We start from the raw sequence: 23,091 nt of genomic DNA, 5'->3' as shown, positions 1-23,091 counted from the left end.
CCAATCTGGTTCTGCTTTGATACACCGGGAGGTGAAATGTGTGACTATTTAAACCAATATCTGTCTGTGTTTATGTTGTATCTTGGCCCCATCAGTATAGTATTTGAATGCATGATGACATCTCTCACGTTATTACATATGTTTCCAGAGAGATTAACGTTTTGTTTAACCTGCAGACTGCTCATAGATGAAATCTGTCCCAGGGAACAAGGGATAGCATTTCCCCTCCCTTGGCCATCATTCTCCACTCAGTTATTGTTCCAGTAGCCAGCAGAGGGAGATGATGAAAAGAATACTGCCATTTTATCGCATGAATGTTGTTCATTAATATCACAGAGTTAATTTTCTTTCCCGTAGGCACACCCCATGGCGAACGCAGAACAGGGAAATGAAACGTCCATCACAGAATTCATCCTCTTGGGATTCAGCAATCTCCCTGAACTGAAAATCCTTCTTTTCCTGTTGTTTCTAGTGGTCTACATTGCAACCATGGCCGGGAACATCCTCATTGTGGTGCTAATTGTGGTCGATCAGGACCTTCACACACCCATGTACTTCTTCCTGGGGAACTTGTCGTGCTTGGAGACCTGCTACTCCTCCACCATCCTACCTAGGATGCTGGCCAGTCTCCTGTCTGAGGTTAGAACTATTTCATTCAGTGGATGTCTCACACAATATTATTTCTTTGCTTCTATGGTTGCCACCGAATGCCTTCTCTTATCGGTGATGTCTTATGATCGGTATTTAGCCATAGGCAAACCACTGCACTATGCAGCCCTTATGAGTGGCAGGTCTTGCTTCCAGCTTGCAGTTGGATCTTGGATAGGTGGCTTCCTAGTTAGTAGCATAACAACACTGTCAACATCCCAGTTGTCTTTCTGTGGTCCCAATGGTATTGACCATTTCTTTTGTGATCTTATCCCCCTTGTAAAGCTCTCCTGCAATGATCCTCAGCTCATGGAAATGTTGGCTTTCACACTCAGCTTTATTTTCTTACTGGTCCCATTCCTACTTACCTTGATGTCCTACATCTACATCATTTCAACCATCCTAAGAATCCCTTCTACCACGGGGAGGCAAAAGGCCTTTTCTACCTGCTCCTCCCACCTCATTGTGGTGACCATATATTATGGAACTCTACTGATTGTCTATATGTTCCCAATGACCAACACAGTGAGAGACTTCAAGAAAGTTCTCTCTGTCATCTACACTGTCCTGACTCCCCTGGTCAATCCCCTCATCTACAGCCTGAGAAACAAAGAGGTTAAGGAGGCCCTGAGGAAAGCGTGCAGGAAAACCATGTTTGGATAATGCTAACTGATCACATTCCTTAGGTTAAAATAAAGCAGATATGGCACAGGCTGTTTTGAGGTCTGTGCCAAAGCCTACTGTAGTCCAGGATCATGTTTCTATTAGCTTCCTTGGGCTTCATGTCATGCTCTTACAGAGTCACAGCTCTGGGAGAAAGTGGAGACAGATAGATCCAAAAAAGAATGGAGGCACAGGTTTTAAGAGGTCTATGTGAGATCCCACAGGAGGGTACTACTGGACTGGTGGGTGATTTGAACTTGTGACGGTTTTAAGTTCAGGCAATGAGGGAATATTGTGCTCAGTGACAGGGTGTGGGAAAATGGACCCAGCCAGAATGTTGATCACCCATTCATTGTAGGATGAGAGACTTCTATACACACACGCACATACAAAAATATAAAACCTACATTATAAAATATTGAGATGTAACAGCACAATGGAACTCAATGTTAGGCAACTGTATAATTAACTTTTGTTAGTTAGTGTATTTCATCTCCAGGTTTCTTTCCAAAGTAACAGAAAAGTAAAAAGAAACTCTCTAACTTGTGCCACAGAACACAGGACACCAGTCCAGGCTTGTTATTTGCCCATTTTTAGCAACAATTTAGGCCAGTTTTTCAGGATACTTGGGTCCAGTGGGATTTTCAAAAGCATCTGGGCACCTTGCCTGCCAGATTGGGCCCTGCAGCCGAGTCAGGCAGGGGAATGCCTATCTCCCCCAGGTCTGGGCATCACTCTGGGGCTTTGGCATCCAGGTGCCTAGTGTGGGGCTGCAGGGGGCATGTCCAGAGGCAGAGACATAGGAGCCTACACCCCTTTTACTGCAAACACTTAGCTGCCTACAGGGCTTGCTGACAGCTGTGTAGGGTTTTTGTAAATCCCAGAGGGCCAGACTCTGTGATTCAGAGGCCTAAAGTGGAAGCTTTGTGACTCTAGCCCTAGTTCCACATCGTTATCCTCACGTTATAGCTGGGAAACGAAGGCAGAAAGATATGACGTGACCTGCCCAAAATGATTCAGTGGGCTAGTGGCAGGGACAGGAAAAGAAATCAACTATGCAGAGTCCTAGTCCAGTGCACTGTCCGCTCCACCATGTCCAGTTGTAATTGACAAAGGCACCTAAGGGTGTGAGGTGTCAAACTCCCATTCGCTGTTGATAGAATTTGGGTGCCTAACATCAGCCTCTTATGGGAAAACCCAGCCTGTACATTTATAGCCAAACAAAGGCGCTGAGAATGTCTTCCACTCTCAGGTGATGTTTCCCACCAGTTTCTTCTCATGTTTTACCGTTTTCTCGGTGACCCCAATGACTGTGTATCTACTACCAAAAGCATCATGCTATAAAAGAATTAAACTAAGTCTCTTTCTGTCGTTTTTGTTGTCATACCTCCCCTTATCTACCCTGTTCATAACCAGTGTGAGGAATAAATGTGTCAAGGTTTGGCTACACATAGAAGTTGCACCACTCTAACTGTACCAGTGTATCCTTGCCTCTGACAGGGCCGCATGCCCTTGGGCTGGAGATCCTGGGGCCAAGCCAGCCCTGATTAGAGATGGAGCCCTCCTGAGGTGAATCAGCCAATGTTCAATAAAGAGTTGAAGGGGACTACAGCAGTGGCTCTCAACTGGGATATGTGTATCCCTGGGGCTACACAGGGGTCTTCCAGTGGGTACATCAACTCATTTAGCTATATGTCTAGTTTTACAGCATGCTACATAAAAAGCACTAGCAAAGTCAGTACAAACTAAAATTTCATACAGACCAAATGAGAAAGGAAGCAATTTCTCAGTACTGGAGCGCTGTGACACTTTTGTATTTTTATGTCTGATTTTGTACGCAAGTAGTCTTTAAGTGAGGTGAAACTTGAAGCTTGGAGTGTGCAAGACAAATCAGACTCATGAAAGGGGTACAGTAGTCTGGAAAGGTTGAGACTCACGGGGCTAGAGTAAGGGCTTGTCTACACTACACAGTTTTGTAGACAAAAGGCAGCTTTTTGTTGACAAAATGGTGGTGATGTGCACACTGCAATGCCCCTCCCACTGACACAACCTTCTTCTTTGCCAAGAAAATAATACCACCTCAAGGAGAGGCTTAGAGCTTTTTCTAATGTAGTTGCAGAGACATGTCAGAGTAGATACTAAATTCATTACGTTACTGAAACTGGCCTCCGGAGGTATCCCACAATGCTCACCCTGAATGCTGTGCTCACCGTTTTCAACTCTGTTGCCCTGCATCCAGCTGCACTGATATGTGCCTCTCCCCTTTCAAAGCCCCAGAAAGTGTTGAAATCGCTGCCTAGCTGAGCATGCCAGCTCTCTGCAAAGGCACTCCTGCCTGGACTACAGGGGAGGGACTGGGTCTCCTTGGCCTGTGGGGAGAGGAGGCTGTGGGAGAGCTCAGAGAGGATCACAGAATGCAGCTCTCCCTGGCACTAGGACCGCAGCGGCAGGCAGGCAGGGTGGGATGCTGCTGAGGAGTGGGGAAAAGAAAGATGTGCTGTGCAGAGACAGGGAGGGATGTCAGGGTGTCCCTCTTCCCTGTCGGGGTACTATCTCTGCTGAGCTGGGGTGTGGGGATGGGGGGCACCTGGATTGGTTGCTTCTGGCTACTGTCTGAGCAAGTGTTTAGACTAGTGAGTGCTATACTTAAAGAAACAGCATTCAGCACACTCACTCTCCCCCAACGCACACACTTCCCCAACACACACTTGGTCTCTTTCTCTCTCACACACACACACATATCCTCCCTCCCCTCCCCCAACACACACACACTTCCCCAACTCACACTTGGTCTCTTTCTCTCTCTCACTCATGTAAGCAGAGTCAGGATGAGCTCTCCCCTGACATTCGGTGGTGAATTATGGTGAGTGTGGAAAAGAATTTCAAGGGCTGATCTTGTTTGCACAGGCACACCCACCCCACCTAGCATAGCCCATGGCAGCCTAAAATGGTCACTTTGACAGCTGTGAGATCCTCAGTTTCTCTGTTATTGCTGCAGGGGGAATAAAATGTTGTTACCCTAATTATGTGAATGAGCGACTATGAAACTATTTTATGACAGAAAGTCTCACCATCAACTAAGTAGCACTTGCTAGACAAGGGACATGAGCAGTGATGAGCTGCCAAAATATTAACAACAGGTTTCTTCTTCCTCACCTGATGAGGGGGTTGTGCCCCATCCAACCCCCGATGTTCCTTGACACCTCTCTGGGGACCCCTGACACATCCACTGCCATTTCCTGTCCCCTGACTGCCCCCTCCCGCCCTCAGTTCAGCTGGGACCAGGACCAGTGCCGCAGGGTCTGACTCCTCAAGCTGGGCTAGTGCCCTCCTTGCGTCCTCCCCTCCCCCTGCCCAGCTTACCTATCTGCTGGTTGTTTCAAGTTTCCCGAGAACATTTGATTCTCAGGAAGCAAGGGAGAAGGAGGAGAAGGAGGGCGGAGCGTTCAAGGGAGAAAGGGGCATGAGCTGGGGCCGGGGCCGGGGCTTGGTGGACAGATACCAGAGCCTTTATTAAATTTAAAAGCTTTTTTAGAACTGGTTGTCCTGGAGCAACCGGTTCTAAAAAGGCTTCTAAATTTAACTGGTTCCTGCGAACCGGTGCGAACTGGCCCCAGCTCACCACTGGACATGAGTTCCAAAACCTGGTGAACTGAGAAAGGTTGGAGACTGATGTGTGTACCTGATGGTATGAGCCCCTTTTGAGGGCCTGGAGCACCAATTGCACTGTCTTCCTTCTCCACTGTTGAATAGCAAAGCTAATTTTGATTCCATTAGGAGTCTAGCTAGAGGCTGCTAAGCTGAATTCACTTTAGGCCAAGGGTGCACCAGCAGTGGGGCTCCCCTACTACAAGCTGAAATCACTAAGAGCTGAAGCTACTGAGCCAAGCTCACTGAGTGCTGTGTTAACTACGGGGGGAGCCTGATGATATATTGCTAAGTGGCTGGCAGAGCAATTTGCAGAATGGTTGGAGAAGTGAGTGCAGTGGAGTGGAGCTGAGCAGTTTGTGGGGACAGCTGGAGTGGTTCATGGACAGCTGGTGGAGCAGCCCATGGAACAGTTTGTGGAGCAGAGCGGTTTGCGGGGACGGCTGGAGGAGCGGACTGGAGTATCTGGTGGAGCAGAACTGTTTGTGGTGAAGGCTTCAGCAGACCTCCACAGAGAGGTGGGCAGTTGGCCTCGGCCCATGTAAGGTACCCATAACACTCCGTGTGCCCCCCACTCCCAATTCCATCCAGGCTGGGGGCGGTAAAACTCTGCAGATAAACTTCTGAAATCTGGGGTGGCACTGACCAGGGACAGAGACTTCTGGATTGTTGGACTTTGGGGTGATTTGGACTTAAGACCCTGAGGGGAAAAGGACACTGCCAAACTTACTTGGAGGTGGGTCTTTTGCTCATGGTTTGTGCTATGAATCCTGTTTATGGTGTTTCCCCAACGTAATGCTGCGTTGTTTCCCTCCTTTAATAAAAGGATTTTGCTACACTCAGATTCCATGCTCATGAGAGGGGAAATATTGCCTTCTAGAGGCGCCCGGGGGATGTCCCCGGTCACTGGGTGGGGCTAGAGCTGGTTTTGCATTGCGTTATTGAAATGGAACCCCTGGATACTGAACCCGGCCATTATTGCTGCCAACTCGGGGGGCAGAAGGGTTACACTCACACACACACACACCCTCCCCTCCACCAACACACACACTTGCCCAACTCATGCTCTGTCTCTTTCTCACTCACACGCACACACAACCTCCCCTCCCGTACACACACATCTGTGGGTGTCTTGTGTTAGTGCTCAGCAATGTCAGTTTGGTCAGATTACCGAGTGCTACTTTAAAAAGTGATTTACAATGTGTTACTTTTCGGGGATACACATTAATCATTTTAAGGTTCAGAGCACAGTGCAAACAAACACTATCAGGCTCAGCACACTACAGCAACACACATTACTGTGCCTCAGTGTTAAAATGCTCCTTCCAGGCATCCCTCAACCAAATAGCCCCCTCGCTGAGCCCCTCTTATAGACTTCAAAAGCAGCAAGAAGTCCTTGTGGCACCTTAGAGACTAACAAATTTATTTGGGCATAAGCTTTCATGGGCTAGAACCCAGTTCATCGGATGCATGGAATGAAAACACAGGAGCAGGTAAAAATACATGAAAGGATGGGGAAAACCTATACTTATACTAGAAACTTGTCAGGGATTTGGGTAGAAACTTTGCACTTTATAATTTTCATGCTTTCATGGTCTGGACCTTTCCAAGAAGCCTAAAGGAGTTAGGTGCCAAACTCTCATAGCAATGTCATGAGAGTTCGATGTTTATTGTGAACATTACCACTTTCTAAATCCCTAAAGCCTAAATGAGTGAAGCACATTGTTGTCCCTGCATTTTATCTGAGTAACAATCCAGCAACATTTTCAAAAACACTTAAGCAAACATCAAAAGTGAGCTAGGAGCCTAAGACCTGTTGACCTTCAGTGAAGACCTAAGCTGCTAAGCCCAAGAAACTTTTGAAAATGAGATTTAGGCTCCGAAATCACTTAGACACTTTTTAAAGTGTTACCTGAACTGATTGAGTAAGCTTATTGGATGGGGACTGGGTACCTGTGTTTCGTGCTTTTGAGGGAAAGAGGAGGTTTGTTTAGAGAAAGTGCAAGCTCAGCTAACTATGCTGAAATATCCAAAGCTGCCTCAGGTAATTAGATGGGAACTCAGAGTCTAAATCACTCAGGCAGCTCTGACAATCTCAGATGTAAAATCTAGAATTCATGCATTATTTCTTGACAGTCACCATAGCATTCACTCAATAAAAAGAGAGATTTGTTTTAGGATTAGAAGTTTCTTCCCTCTCCAGGACTTTCCCTTTGAGATTAGAAGTTTGACTCTACTGATGTTTTCTAAAAGTAAACCAAAGATCAACTTTTCCTTGCTTGTTACATTCTCCACAGCAGAGGTGCCTCAGGAGATTGCACCTTCCCACAGACGGCTATATAACAAATCAGAGAAGATATTTCCCTTTTGGTGGAGGGTATGATGCACAGGGCAAGTTACAGATATGGCAACGGAGCCCCAGTAGCTTTTCTAGGTTATGATGTTCTATTTACTTGGTAAATGAAAGAACGTGGATGCGGTGGGAGGCAAAGATGGACTGAATAACCTGGATCCTGGTCTCTGAAATGGTGAGTGAGTAGGTGATAACAGAGATTATGGCTTGTGACTGACCCACCTTAAAGGTAAACCAGCCTTTTCCTCCCTGCTTCTTGAAGCTCAAGGTTTTTGAAGCAATATAATTGTGTTAGATAAAAGCAGCAAAGAATCGTGTGGCACCTTATAGACTAACAGATGTTTTGGAGCATGAGCTTTCGTGAGTGAATACCCACTTCTTCAGATGCATGTCAGGGCATGCATCTGAAGAAGTGGGTATTCACCCACGAAAGCTCATGCTCCAAAACATCTGTTAGTCTATAAGGTGCCACAGGATTCTTTGCTGCTTTTACAGATCCAGACTAACACAACTACCCCTCTGATACTTGTGTTAGATAACTGATTCCATGGGAATCCAAGGGGAACTGAGCAATGATCTCTCGCAAACTCCCAACCCAAAGCAAAACAACAGAATTTGGAAAAAGGAAAGATCTGTCAGGTCGCTGCTATCTTAGTTCCTTATCTGGCCCCCATCACCATGGTATCTGGGCACCTCACTCTACTGAATGTATCCAACCTCCCATTGTCCCATGACATGCTACTATTCCTGCTTTACAAAAGGGGACCTGATGCCCAGAGGGGCAGATTTATAGAGGTGTTTGAGCACCTAAAGACAGAGACACCCATAGTGGGATTTGAAATCCATGAGTGTTTAGGTACTGTACCTACTCAGGCACCATTGTATATTTTTAAGTACCTGCAGAGCTTTTGAAATCTGGCCCGAAGGTCACACAAAGAGTTTGTGACAAAGAAAGGAGTTGAACCAACATCTCCCAAGTCAAACTCGTCAAACACTGGGGTATCCCACATTGCACTTGAAGCTTTCCTAGGTGCTACACACATGATTTTACTTTTCTTTCTGGCACAGACCTCGCTGGGGCATGGAGAGGGTTAGGGACATGTTGTGGGTAGAGTAGATCTGATATTTGCTGCTGAGCTCAGTGCTAGGGGAGGAAACATTGGCAATAAGTTTGCCTGGCAGAATACTTTCCCCCTCAAGGTTTCACTACTAATATTGATTTTTATTAATTTCTCCCCTTCCTCCGTTTTAAACTATTTTAATTTTTACAGTTGCAGGAAATTCAGCGGGGGATGGGGTGGGGGTGGGGTCAGGATTCAGGCAGCGCTTACAGCGGGGCTGCAAGGGCTCCCAGTGTTGTAGAAGCAGCAGTGATCTGTATGCTCTGTATAACCAGTATGCTCAAAAGGTTTGTTACACTCTCCCCCGCCCGCCACTTGTCTCCTCTCTCTCTTTCTCCCTCTTTGAATATCTGTGAAGTGGCTTTCCCTGACCCCTCCTTCCTGGAATGCTTGTGGGATGAATGGGTTGCTTAAACAGCTGGAAGATCAGAAGAGCTCCTAGTTAAACAAGATGTCTGGGACTCTAATTAGGCAGCACTCACACACCCAGTGCATGGACATTGCATGGACACTGGCTGAGGTGGAGTGTGACCAACCAGATGCAGCCAAGTCATCTCTAGTCACAGGCCATGAGGAGCAGATCCTTAAAAGAGGAAGGGCCATGTGCTCAGCAGTGCATTCATAAACTTGTATCTCTCGTAGAGGCCCTTCACCAGGACCACCTGGCCAGTGGTTCACTGTGTTGCATTCCATCGTGCCTTGGGAAGACTTACCTTCATCACACCATCCATCACTGTGCCGTGGGACACGTACCTTGAAGGATCCTGACATCTCCAGTGCCATGCCTGTCCTGGGAGTGTGAGTATATGAGTGTGAGTGTGACAACCTTCCCCTCTCCCCTTCTTTTGAGCTTAGTTATCAATATAATAAACGTGCTGCTTTCTGCCAAAGTCTGGTAGGTCATTAGTCCTCCCTAAGCTTACTAACTGACTCAATTTCGGGTAACGCCCAGCACTGAGCAATAGGATACTGGTTGCTCCTTGCACCACCGAGGTGCAAGGGTCAGGGAAGGTGGCTGCCCTAGCCCAGTGGAGCAGAGATCCATTGCCAGGGCTGGAAGGAGGAGGACAATGAGCTAACCTAGTAAGGAGGGCTTTAAACTAGGTTTGATGGGGACAGGTGAGCAAAACCCACAGGTAAGTGGGGAACGAGACCAGGGAGATGGGTTGGAAACAGGAGGGAGCATGGGCTATAATGGCAGAGAGAAAGGAGGGTCAGGGCAAAGCTGGGAGACAAGATCAAACCAGTATCTTAGATGCCTATATACAAATGCAAGAAGTATGGGTAATAAGCAGGAAGAACTGGAAGTGCTAATAAATAAATACAACTATGACATTGTTGGCATTACTGAAACTTGGTGGGATAATACACACGACTGGAATGTTGGTGTGGATAGGTATAGTTTGCTCAGGAAGGATAGACAGGGGAAAAAGGGAGGAGGTGTTGCCTTATATATTAAAAATGTACACACTTGGACTGAGGTAGAGATGGACATAGGAGACGGAAGTGTTGAGAGTCTCTGGGTTAGGCTAAAAGGGGTAAAAAACACGGGTGATGTGCTGGGAGTCTACTACAGGCCACCTAATCAGGTGGAAGAGGTGGATGAGGCTTTTTTCAAACAACTAACAAAATCATCCAAAGCCCAAGATTTGGTGGTGATGGGGGACTTCAACTATCCAGATATATGTTGGGAAAATAACACCACTGGGCACAAACTATCCAATAAGTTCCTGGACTGCATTGCAGACAACTTTTTATTTCAGAAAGTTGAAAAAGCTACTGGGGGGAAGCTATTCTAGACTTGATTTTAACAAATAGGGAAGAACTCGTTGAGAATTTGAAAGTAGAAGGAAGCTTGGGTGAAAGTGATCATGAAATAATAGAGTTTACAATTCTAAGGAAGGGTAGAAGGGAGTACAGCAAAATAGAGACAATGGATTTCAGGAAGGCTGATTTTGGTAAGCTCAGAAAGCTGATAGGTAAGGTCCCATGGGAATCAAGACTGAGGGGAAAAACAACTGAGGAGAGTTGGCAGTTTTTCAAAGGGATGCTATTAAGGGCCCAAAAGCAAGCTATTCCGATGGTTAGGAAAGATAGAAAATGTGGCAAAAGACCACCTTGGCTTAACCACGAGATCTTGCGTGACCTACAAAATAAAAAGGCGTCATATAAAAAATGGAAACTAGATCAGATTACAAAGGACGAATATAGGCAAATAACACAGGAATACAGAGGCAAGATTAGAAAGGCAAAGGCACAAAATGAGCACAAACTAGCTATGGGAATAAAGGGAAACAAGAAGACTTTTTATCAATACATTAGAAGCAAGAGGCAGACCAAGGACAGGGTAGGCCCACTGCTCAGTGAGGAGGGGGAAACTGTAACAGGAGACTTGGAAATGGCAGAGATGCTTAATGATTTCTTCGTTTCAGTCTTCACTGAGAAGTCTGAGGGAATGTCTAATATATTGGGGGGGGAGGGATAGCTCAGGGGTTTGAGCATTGGCCTACTAAACCCAGGGTTGTGAGTTCAATCCCTGAGGGGGCCATTAAGGGAACTGGGGTAAAAAACTAGGGATTGGTCCTGCTTGGAGCAGGGGGTTGGACTAGATGACCTCCTGAGGTCCCTTCCAACCCTAATAGTCTATGATTCTATGATAGTGAATGCTTACTGGAAAAGGGTAGGTTTAGAAGATAAAATAAAAAAAGAGCAAGTAAACAATCACTTAGAAAGGTTAGATGCCTGCAAGTCACCAGGGCCTGATGAAATGCATCCTAGAATACTCAAGGAGTTAATAGAGGCGGTATCTGAGCCTCTAGCTATTATCTTTGGGAAATCATGGGAGACGGGGGAGATTCCAGAAGACTGGAAGGGGGCAAATATAGTGCCCATCTATAAAAAGGGAAATAAAAACAACCCAGGAAACTACAGGCCAGTTAGTTTAACTTCTGTGCCAGGGAAGATAATGGAGCAGATAATTAAAGAAATCATCTGCAAACACTTGGAAGGTTGTAAGGTGATAGGGAATAGCCAGCATGGATTTGTAAAGAACAAATCGTGTCAAACTAATCTGACAGCATTCTTTGATAGGATAACGAGCCTTGTGGATAAGGGAGAAGCGGTGGATGTGATATACCTAGACTTTAGTAAGGTATTTGATACGGTCTCACATGATATTCTTATAGATAAACTAGGAAAGTACAATTTAGATGGGGCTACTATAAGGTGGGTGCGTAACTGGCTGGATAACCGTACTCAGAGAGTAGTTATTAATGGCTCCCAATCCTGCTGGAAAGGTATAACAAGTGGGGTTCTGCAGGGGTCTGTTTTGGGACCAGCTCTGTTCAATATCTTCATCAACGATTTAGATGTTGGCATAGAAAGTACGCTTATTAAGTTTGCGGATGATACCAAACTGGGAGGGATTGCAACTGCTTTGGAGGACAGGGTCAAAATTCAAAACGATCTGGACAAATTGGAGAAATGGTCTGAGGTAAACAGGATGAAGTTCAATAAAGATAAATGCAAAGTGCTCCACTTAGGAAGGAACAATCAGTTTCACACATACAGAATGGGAAGAGACTGTCTAGGAAGGAGTATGGCAGAAAGAGATCTAGGGGTCATAGTGGACCGCAAGCTTAATATGAGTCAACAGTGTGATACTGTTGCAAAAAAAGCAAATGTGATTCTGGGATGCATTAACAGGTGTGTTGTAAACTAGACATGAGAAGTCATTCTTCCGCTTTACTCTGCACTGGTTAGGCCTCAACTGGAGTATTGTGTCCAGTTCTGGGGACCGCATTTCAAGAAAGATGTGGAGAAACTGGAGAGGGTCCAGAGAAGAGCAACGAGAATGATCAAAGGTCTTGAGAACATGACCTATGAAGGAAGGCTGAAGGAATTGGGTTTGTTTAGTTTGGAAAAGAGAAGACTGAGAGGGGACATGATAGAAGTTTTCAGGTATCTAAAAGGGTGTCATCAGGAAGAGGGAGAGAACTTTTTCACCTTAGCCTCCAATGATAGAACAAGAAGCAATGGGCTTAAAGTGCAGCAAGGGAGGTTTAGGTTGGACATTAGGAAAAAGTTCCTAACTGTCAGGGTAGTTAAACAGTGGAATAGATTGCCTAGGGAAGTTGTGGAATCTCCATCTCTGGAGTTATTCAAGAGTAGATTAGATAAATGTCTATTAGGGATGGTGTAGATAGTATTTGGTCCTGCCATGAGGGCAGGGGACTGGACTCGATGACCTCTCGAGGTCCCTTCCAGTCCTACAGTCTATGAGTCTATGAGCCTCCAGCTCCTGGGGAGCCCTCCCCAAATGGCTCCCTCGATGGGCAGAAGCCATCCAGCACTGGGGTGGCCTCCCTGACAGCCACAGACTCTTCCTTCTCCTCGCAGCCCAGCCTGGGTGGGATCTCTGGCTCTGTCCTGCCAGGACCGCAGCCTGCCCCATGCTTGCACCTGACACCAGGGATGGGTGTCCCCAGCCCCGCAGCTGTGCAGGGAGCTCTGTGCAGCTTGGCTGTCACTGCTCCACTCGCTCACCCCAGTGACAGTTTGGTGCGAAGGGTCCCTGCCTGACCACGGGGCCTGAGACTCTCATCTCTGCCGGCACATGGTGAGGGGGAGGCTGCAACCAATCGTTTCTGTTGATTTCAGTGTCTCGGTGACATTTACCGAGGTCTAGCGATTGAAACTGAAACCTGGTGAGCCGAGCTACCAGTGTCAACGTGTTGAAATCAAAAGATCCCATCCTTGAAGTCTAGGGTGACCAGATGTCCTGATTTTATAGAGACAGTCCCAATTTTTGGGTATTTTTCCTATATAGGCTCCTGTTACCCCCCACCCTCATCCTGATTTTTCACACTTGGTCACCTTGTTGAAGTCAGTGGCAATTTTATCTTTGACTTCAGTAAGAGAAGGCTCAGACTGAACAGAATTATTCCAGTTTGTAAAATTAGCACTGGGTAGGATCAGGTCCTCACTTAGCAGTTAATAAGGGTTAGTAATGGCAGACTAGACAGCCACAAACAAAACGAGACAGATAGAATTAATGTTTTTAACCAATGTTAAAGAAGAAAAGAATAAAATGTAGACCTGAAAATAAATTCTGATGGAGCACTTTTGCATCAAAAATCGACTCTTTGTGATCACAACGTTCAATGGGAACACACCAATTTCTACAAAAGTTTGTTTAGGAAAAAAAGTTGTTATATATTTATAAAATGACTGAAAAATAAAATTAGAAAATGTAAATAATTGTACTAATATAATTACTGTATCAAACAAAATACAATACAAATATTAAATAAAAATAATATAAAATGAAAATCAAGAAATAAAAATAAAAATAGATTTTAAAAAAGTCAAAATTGTAATGAAAACCAACATTTTGAAATCAGAGAGTTGCCAATAAAAGGGAAATATGGGTTCCACATCGCTCTCATAATATGAAAATAGCACATTTTTTAAAAAAAATTTCAAATGTTATACAGAATTTTTTCTTGCAATAGAGGATAAATTCTGAGCTGTAATGGTAGTGCCTAGGTAGAGGATTTTTTGTTTATTTATTTTTAATGGAGATTGTGTAGAGTTTCCTACTGCAGGACAATGAAATATTGTCCTGGGAACGACAGATATTTGTCTGTTTAGGATAAAACAGGGTGCTAATAGAGTTAGGCTGCCCATTTCCATTGCAATTCACTTGGAGTTAGCCACTCAAACACTACAAATCCCAGTCTTATTTACTTGGTTTGCTTCTTTCTTGTGGCTTCCACTAAAATAAAAAATCCTGACCCATTTCAGCAGTAGAACTGCAACCTCTCAAAGGACACTGTTCCGATACACCAGGAAGTGAAAGGTGTGACTGTTGGAACCAATATCTATCTGTGTTCCTGTACTGTTGTACATGAGCCCCATCACCACAGTATTTGGGTGTTTGGTGTGGTCTGTCCAGTTACTACACAGGTTTCCAGAGAGATTAACATTTTGTTTAACCTGCAGCCTGATCAGATATCAAATCTGTCCCTGGTGTCAAGTGAGATGGCATTTTCCCCATTTCCCCTCCCTTAACTTCCACTCTCTACTCAGGTATTGTTCTGTTAATCAGCTGTGGGACAATGAAAACAATGCTGACGTTTTATTGAGTGAATGTTCCTCATTTATATCCCAGCCTGAATTCCATTCCTGTAGACACAACCCATGATGAACCCAGAACAGGAAAATCAAACGTCCATCACAGAATTCAACCTCCTGGGATTCAGCACTCTCCCTGAACTTCAAATCCTTCTTTTCCTGCTGTTTATAGTGATCTACATTGCAACCATGACTGGGAACATCTTCATCGCAGTGCTCGTTGTGACTGTTCAGCACCTTCACACCCCGATGTATTTCTTTCTAGGAAACTTGTCCTGCTTGGAGACCTATTACACTTCAATCATCATGCCCAGCTTTCTGGTCAGTCTCCTGACTGAGGACAGAACCATTTCATTTAATGGGTGTCTCACACAATATTTTTTCTTTAGTTCTATGGTTTCCACGGAATGTCTTCTCTTATCAGTGATGTCTTATGATAGGTATCTAGTGATATGCAATCCAATGCACTATGCAACCCTTATGAGTGGCAGGTTATACCTCCAGCTTTCAGGTGGCTCTTGGACAGGTGGCTTCCTATGTAGTGGCATAATAACTTTGTTAATATTCCAGTTAACTTTCTGTGGCTCGAATGGTATTGACCATTTCTTTTGTGATCTTATCCCCCTGATAAAGCTTTCCTGCAATGATCCTCAGCTGATGGAAATCTTGCTTTTCACACTATGCTTGATTTTCTTAGTGGTCCCAATCCTACTTAACTTGATGTCCTACATCTGCATCATTGTGACCATCCTAAGAATCCCTTCCACCACGGGGAGGGAAAAGGCCTTTTCCACCTGCTCCTCCCACCTCATTGTGGTTTCCATTTTTTATGGAACTCTATTGATTGTCTATATGTTCCCAACAACCAACACACTGAGAGACTTCAAGAAAGTTCTCTCCATCGTCTACACTGTCCTGACCCCTCTGGTCAATCCCCTGATCTACAGCCTTAGAAACAAAGAGGTCAAGGAGGCTCTGAGGAAAGCTAGCAGGAAGTTCATGTTTGGATGATGCTAATTGATTAGTTTCTGTAGGTTAAAATCAAATAGATGTATCCTGGGCTGGTTTGCGGACTGAATCGAAACGTGCTGTAGTCTATAGTTGTGTTGCCATTAGCTTCACTGGGCTTCCTGTCATGCATTTCAGAATCATAGCCATGGGAGAACATGGACACAGATAGACCTCTCTAATCCTATGACTCCATTCTTTTTAGGACCTTTATAAGATGCCACAGATGAGTACTACTGGGGTAGTGGGAGTTTGTGCTCAGTGAGAGGGTGCCAGCAAAATGGACTCAGCTGGAATGCTGAGCAGCCATTGTAGGGTGAGAGAATACTTTCCCTCTCTCTCTCCCTATATATGTATACACACACACAAAATGTGTGATTCTTACATTATAAAAATATAGGATTGCAATGTCTGCATGGAACTCCAGTATTAGACAACTGTATAGCTAACTTTTATTTCTTAGGGTATGTCTACACTATGAGATTACTCCAATTTTACAGAATTTGATTTTTGGCAACAAATTGCATAAAGTCAAGTGCATGCAGCCACACCAAGCACATTAATTCGGCATTGTGCATCCATAGTACCGAGGCTAGTGTCGACTTCCAGAGTGTTGCATTGTGGGTAGCTATCCCATAGTTCCTGTAGTCTCCCCCACCCATTGAAATTCTGGGTTGAGATCCCAATGCCTGATGGGGCAAAAAACATTGTCGCGGGTGGTTCTGGGTACATGTTGCCAGCCCCCCTTTCCCTCTGTGAAAGCAACAGCAGACAATCATTTCACACCTTTTTTCCTGGTTACTGCGCAGACGCCATCCCACAGGAAACATGGATCTCGCACAGCTGACCGTCACTGTAAGTATGCTGGGTGCTGACAGACGTGAGACTGCATGACTACACAGCAGCAGCTCATTGCCTTTTGGCAGCAGATGGTGCATTAGGACTGAAAGTCATCGTCATCATATAGAGATGGGAGTGACTTAGCCAGGTCATTTCTCATCTTCTGCCGAGCACCCAGGAGGTGATGTTGGCTAGCAGTCATAATGCAGCATCTTCTGCTAAGCACCCAGGAGATGATGATGGCTAGCAGTCGAACTGCTCTGCTGCCAGCCTAAGATGTAAAAGATAGATGGAGTGGATCAAAACAAGAAGTAGACCAGATTTGTTTTGTATTCATTGCTTCCCCGCTCCTTCCATGAAATCAACAGCCTGCTAAACCCAGGCTTTTGAGTTCAACCCTTGAGGGGGCCATTGTGTGTGACAGTTTGTGTTTCTCCTTGATGCAAAACCTCCGCCTTTGTGGTTTTTATTTCCCTGTAAGCCATGTTGTCAATAACCCCTCCCTCTGTCAGAGCAACAGCAGAAAATTGTTTTGCGCATTTTTTCAGTGCAGATGCCATACCATGGCAAGCATGGAGCCCGCTCAGCTCAACTCAACAATCATGAACATTGTAAACACCTCGAGCATTATCGTGCAGTTTATGCTGAACCAGAACCTGGAAAACCAGGTGAAGAGGAGGTGGCAACAGCAGCGCAGCGACAAGAGTGATGAGGACATGGACACAGAATTCTCTCAAACCGCGGGCCCTAGCGCTTTCGAGATCATGCTGCTAATGGGGCAGGTTCTAGCCCTGGAATGCTGATTCTGGGCCCAGGAAACAAGCACAGACTAGTGGGACCGCATAGTGTTGCAGGTATGGGACAAAACTTTCGCATGCGTAAGGGCACTTTCATGGAACTTTGTGACTTACTTTTCCCTGCCCTGAAGCTCCAGAATACCAAGATGAGAGCATCCCTCACAGTTGAGATGCTAGTGGCAATAGCCCTGTAGCAGCTTGCAATGCCAGACAGCTACTGGTCAGCTGGGAATCAATTTGGAGTGGGCAAATCTACTGTGGGGGCTGCTGTGATGCAAGTAGCCAAACAATCACTGAACAGCTGCTACCAAAGATAGTGACTCTGGGAAATGTGCAGGTCATAGTGGATGGCTGTGCTGCAATGGGATTCCCTAACTGTGGTGGGGCGATGCATGGAACCCATGTCCCTATCTTGGCACTGGACCACCAGGGCAGCCAGTACATAAACCGCAAGGGGTACTTTTCATTGGTGCTGCAAGCACTGGTGGATCACAAGGGATGTTTCACCAACATCAACGTGGGATGGCCAAGAACGGTCTGTTTAAATAGCTACAGCAGGGGATTTACTTCCCAGACTAGAAATTAACTGTTAGGGATGTTGACATGCCTATAGTTATCCTTGGGGACCCAGCCTACCCCTTAATGCCATGACTCTTGAAACCATACACAGGTAGCCTGGACAGCAGTCAGGGGCTGTTCAACTACAGGCTGAGCAAGTGCAGAATGGTGTAGAATGTGCATTTGGACATTTAAAGGGACACTGGCGCACGTTACTAACTTGCTCAGACCTCAGCCAAACCAATATTCCTATTGTTATTGCAGCTTTCTGTGTGCTCCACAATCTCTGTGAGAGTAAGGGGGAGATGCTTACGGCAGGGTAGGAAGTTAATAAATTGCCTGGCCACTGATTACGTGAAGCCAGACACGATTAGAAGAGCACACCAGGAAGCACTGTACATCAGAGAAGCTTTGAAAACCAGTTTCAGGACTGGGCAGGCTAGGGTGTGAAAGTTCTGTTTGTTTCTTCTTGATGAAAACCCACCCCCTCAATTGACTCATTCCCTGTAAGCCACCCACCTTCCCTCTTCAATCACAGCTTGCTTGCAAAGGAATTAAAGTCCCTATCATTTAAAAACCATATATTCTTTATTAGTTGATTATAAAAATAGGGAGAAAACTGACAAGGGTGTGGGAGGAGGTGAGGAGGGAAGGAAAAGGCCTCTTCAAAAGTTGTTGCTTGGGCTGTCCACTGGGGTGGAGTGGCAGGGTGCACGGAGCCTCCCCCCCTACCCTGTGTTCTTGGGCATCTGGCTGAGGAGGCTATGAAACTTGGGGAAGTGGAAGGGCAGTTAAACAGGGGCTGAAGAGGCACTCTCTGATCCTGCTGCCATTCCTGAAGCTTCACCAGATGCCAGAGAATGTCTGTTTGATCCCACAGTAGCCCCAGTGCTGCCTCCTGCCTCCTCTGAACTTCCTGCTGCCACCTCTCATCTCAAGCGTCCCTCCTGTCCTCATGTTCATTGGCCGTTTTTCTGTACTGTGATACTGTGTCCTTGCACTCATTCAAATAAGCTCTTTCATTGAGGGTCGACTGCATGATCTCAGAGAACATTTCATCACGCATGTGTCATGGTATAATCCCCCACTCTGAACCTTAGCGTCCAAAAGGTGGGGTACAAGCATGAATTCCTCTAAGCTCAATTACCAGCTTAGTACTTGTAGCGTTGCCACCAACCAGGAATTCCAGTCCCTGGTACACTCTAATCCCCCCAAAACCTTTCCCAGGGACCCCCAAGACCCAGACCCTCTGGATCTTAACACAAGGAAAGTAAACCCTTTCCCTCACCGTTGCCTCTCCCAGACTTCCCCTCCCTGGGTTACCCTGGAAGATCACTGTGATTCAAACTCGTTGAATCTTAAAACAGAAAGGAAAATCCACCTTCCCCCTTCCTTCTCTCTCCTCCTCCCAGACTCTCCCTGAGAGAGAGAGAGAGAGAGAGAGATATCCTAACACAGAGAGAAAATAAACCTCTGTCTCTCCCTTCCCTCCTTTCTCCCCACCAATTCCCTGGTGAATCCAGACCCAGTCCCCTGTGGTTTCACCAGAATAAAAAAAAAATCAGGTTCTTAAATAAGAAAAGCTTTTAATTAAAGAAAGAAAAACAGTAAACATTATCTTTGTAAATTTAAGATGGAATATGTTACAGGGTCTTTCGGCTATAGACACTAGGAATACTCTCCCAGCCTAAGTATACAAGTATAAATTAAAATCCTTTCAGCCAAATACACATTTGAACTCCTCCCAGCCAAATACACATTTGCAAATAAAGAAAACAAACATAAGCCTAACTCACCTGATCACCTAGTACTTACTATTTTAAATCTACAAGAACCTGTATCAGGAAGATTGGAGAGAAACCTGGTTGCACGTCTGGTCACTCTCAGAACTCAGAGAGAACAACCACCAAAAACTAACAGCACACAAAAAACTTCCCTCCCTCAAGATTTGAAAGTATCCTGTCCCCTGATTGGCCCTCTGGTCAGGTGACAGCCAGGCTCACTGAACTGTGTTAACCCTTTACAGGCAAAAGAGACATGAAGTACTTCTGTTCTATTAACCCTTAACTATCTGTTTATGACACGCCCCCCAAATTGCTGATAGTGTGGAACCACACTGGCAGTGATTTCTCCCTAGAACTCTAGAATAAACAGATCAATAAACACATGCACCCTTACATATGCCACTAGTTATGTAAAACTACAAGATTCTTCACATTGTAAGGACAATTTTTAACCAGTTGATTTTGAGAAACTTTCATGGGAGAGTGTATCAACTCCTTGATCTGTTACCGCTGCAGATGTTCCCAGGTTGTGGAGAGGTTTGCCTCTTTCACGCCACCGTTACTTTTCCCTTTGTAGTAGACATCGTCAGGCCACTCAGCATCATCTCCTCCCTGGGCTGTAAACTGACAAACCTGTAAGTCTCTAGAATAAAAGGGCTTGAGAGAATTAATGTGGTACACTCATGGCTTTAGGGAGGAATTGGGAAATGTTATGAGGTAGTTAACAGCTCCTAGGCACTTTTGGACTGTGAATGGCCCTTCCCATGATGCTTCCATTTTATGGGCCTGTTGCGCCTTCAAGACCATAACCTGGTCTCCTACCTTGAAAGAATGCTTTCTGGTATGTCTATCATAGCAGGCCTTTTGCTCTTTTTGAGCATCCTTTAGGTTTTCTTTAGCTAGGGCTAAAGAGTGTCGGAGGATGTTTTCTAGGTTGCTTACAAAGTCCAGAATGTTAATTCCTAGAGAGAGTGTAAACCCCTCCCATTGCTGCTTCACCAACTGTAGTGGCCCTTTAACCTCGTGGCCATACACAAGCTCAAATGGTGAAAACCCTAAATTGGGATGTGGTACAGCCCTGTAAGCAAAAAGCAACTGCTGCAACACTAGGTCCCAGTCATTGGAGTGTTCATTCACAAATTTACGTATCATGGCCCCCAAAGTTCCATTAAATTTTTCCACCAGGCCATTGGTTTGATGGTGGTACGGGGTGGCAACTAAGTGATTCACCCCATGAGTCTCCCACAGTTCTTTCATGGTCCCGGCCAGGAAATTAGTCCCTGAATCAGTAAGGATGTCGGAGGGCCAACCTACCCTGGCAAAAATGTCTGTTAGGGCCTGGCACACAGTTTTAGCCCTGGTGTTGCCTAGAGCTACTGCTTCCGGCCATCGGGTAGCAAAGTCCACTAAAGTCAGTATGTACTGCTTTCCTCTGGGTGTCTTTTTTGGGAAAGGACCCAGAATATCCACAGCTACTTGCTGAAACGGGACCTCAATTATGGTGAGTGGCTGGAGAGGGGCCTTGACCTGGTGTTGGGGCTTTCCCACTTTTTGGCACACCTCACAAGACCAGACATAATTGGCAATGTCCTTGCCCATCCCCTCCCAGTGGAAGGACTTCCCCAACCTGTCTTTGGTTCTGTTCACTCCAGCATGGTCACTGGGATGATCATGGGCTAAGCTTAAGAGCTTCCCCCGATATTTAGTTGGAACCACCAACTGTTTGTGGATGCCTGTCTTCCCGGATGTCCACCAGAAAGAGTCTCCTTGTATAAAAGTCCTTGTTCTATAACAAACCGGGATCAATTAGAAGAGCTGAGAGGTGGTGGGGTGCTCTGTGCCGCTGTCCAAGCTTTCTGGAGGCTGTCATCTGCTTCCTGCTCAGTCTGGAACTGTTTCCTGGAGGCTGGAGACTGTAGTTCTCCCTTAGACTGTGGACTTGGGCTTGGTCCTTTGGGAAGCGATGTAGGCGATGGGGTTGTTTTTGTGGCTGGTGAACCGCTCTTCGCTGGTGCACCAGGTGGTATTTCAAGCTCTGGCCGAGCCTCTTGGGAATGGTTGTCTGCTGCTTCTGCCAGTTCAGGCTCGCTGGTGCCCTCTGGCGTTGGGGTTGAAGATGCGTTTGCAAGCACTGGCGTCAGTGCTGGCAATGGTTCTGGTGCTGGTTGCGTTTCCAGGTCCAGGTCTCGGACTAGAAGTACTGTGGCTGTTGCAGTCGTTGGCAGGGGATCTGGGTCTCTGCTAACACAGACAGGGCCCCTGTGAATGGCTCAGGAACAAGGATGGGTCTGGAAGCTTGGCTAGCTTGGCTGCATGTAACCATTCCCACTCTCTTGGCCTGCTTTACCTGGTTGGCCATGTCTTCCCCCAGTAGCATGGGGATGTGATAATTGTCGTAGACTGCAAAAGTCCACATTCCTGACCAGCCTTTGTACTGGACAGGCAGTTCAGCAGTAGGTAAGTCTACAGCTTGTGACGTGAAAGGGTAAATTGTCACTTGGGCCTTTGGGTTGATGAATTTGGGGTCCACTAAGGATTGGTGGATAGCTGACACTTGTGGTCCTGCGTCTCTCCACGCGATAACCTTCTTTCCACCCACTCTCAAAGTTTCCCTTCACTCCAATGGTATTTGAGAGGCATCTGGGCCTGGGGATCTTTGATGTGATGGTGGTGTAATGAACTGCACTTGGTTGGGGTTCTTTGGGCAGTTGGCCTTTATATGTCCCAGTTCACTACATTTAAAGCATCGCCCAGCTGACTGATCACTGGGCCAAGGTGGGTTACTTTAGATTGGTGAGGTGAGAGAATAGGGTGTCGGCGGCTTTCCTTGGGTTGTAGGTGGGGTCTTGGGTTGCCCTCGAGTATAGTGTTTGTCGGTGTGACCCCTGTGGTATTTGCTCCCCTTGATAGTAGCTCTTCTCTTTCCTGCCTCTTCCACCTATCTGGCTCCAATCTCCCCAGCCTCAGTTACTGTTTTGGGCTTTCCATCTAGGATGTACCTTTTTTTCTCCTCAGGAACACCCTCTAAGAACTGCTCCAATTGTATTAGGAGGTGCATGTCGTCCAGAGATTTAACGTTGGCTCCTGATATCCAGGCATTATAATTCTTTCCAATGTTGTAGGCATGTCGGGTGAATGACACATCAGGTTTCCACCTTAGGGCTCTGAACCTCCGATGGGCATGCTCAGGTGTTAGCCGCATTCTGATTCTGGCCTTGGTTTGAAAAAGTTTATAATCGTTCATGTTCTCCTTAGGCATTTCAGCTGCCACCTCTGCTAGGGGTCCACTGAGCAGTGGCCTCAGCTCTATCATGTACTGGTCTTCAGTGATGCTGTACCCATGGCAGGTCCTTTCAAAATTTTCTAGGAAGGCCTCAGTGTCATCATCTGCCTTGTAAGTGGGAAATTTCTTGGGATGTGGAACAATAACTGGAGAAGGGTGGCTAGGATCGGCTGTGTTCTTCAGCTTAGCCTGTGTTAATTCCAGTTCATGCTTTCTCTTTTTCCCTCTCTCTTTCCCACTCCCTTTTATCTCC

At 45.9% G+C, this 23,091-nt stretch overlaps 1 protein-coding gene across 2 annotated transcripts; it reads left to right on the top strand.

Moving 5' to 3' along the window:
- Window positions 1-366: 366 nt before the first annotated feature.
- LOC127032838 (olfactory receptor 10A7-like) lies at window positions 367-15,595 on the top strand. 2 transcript variants are annotated; one of them, XM_050920441.1, is made up of 2 exons: window positions 367-1,263; window positions 15,532-15,595. In XM_050920441.1, the coding sequence occupies exons 1-2, from the start codon at window positions 367-369 to the stop codon at window positions 15,577-15,579; spliced, it is 945 nt and encodes a 314-aa protein (XP_050776398.1). In that variant the 3' UTR covers window positions 15,580-15,595. The 2 variants fall into 2 exon arrangements, with proteins under 2 accessions (XP_050776398.1, XP_050776399.1); XM_050920442.1 differs by lacking the exon at window positions 15,532-15,595 and having other exon boundaries at window positions 367-1,311.
- The last annotated feature ends 7,496 nt before the right edge of the window (window positions 15,596-23,091 follow it).

This window comes from Gopherus flavomarginatus, chromosome 12 (genome assembly GCF_025201925.1).
Source record: "Gopherus flavomarginatus isolate rGopFla2 chromosome 12, rGopFla2.mat.asm, whole genome shotgun sequence".
Classification (NCBI taxonomy): Eukaryota; Metazoa; Chordata; order Testudines; family Testudinidae; genus Gopherus; species Gopherus flavomarginatus.
Note: the sequence above shows the minus strand (reverse complement) of the source record. Positions and strands in the feature narration are given on the sequence as shown.

Bases quoted from the DNA above. Each gene is read 5' to 3' on its own strand.
- LOC127032838 (XM_050920441.1), top strand. From the start codon at position 367: ATGGCGAACGCAGAACAGGGAAATGAAACGTCCATCACAGAATTCATC. The intron at 1,264-15,531 runs GTTAAGGAGGCC...AGAAACAAAGAG, and splicing joins ACAGCCTGAGAAACAAAGAG to GTCAAGGAGGCTCTGAGGAA.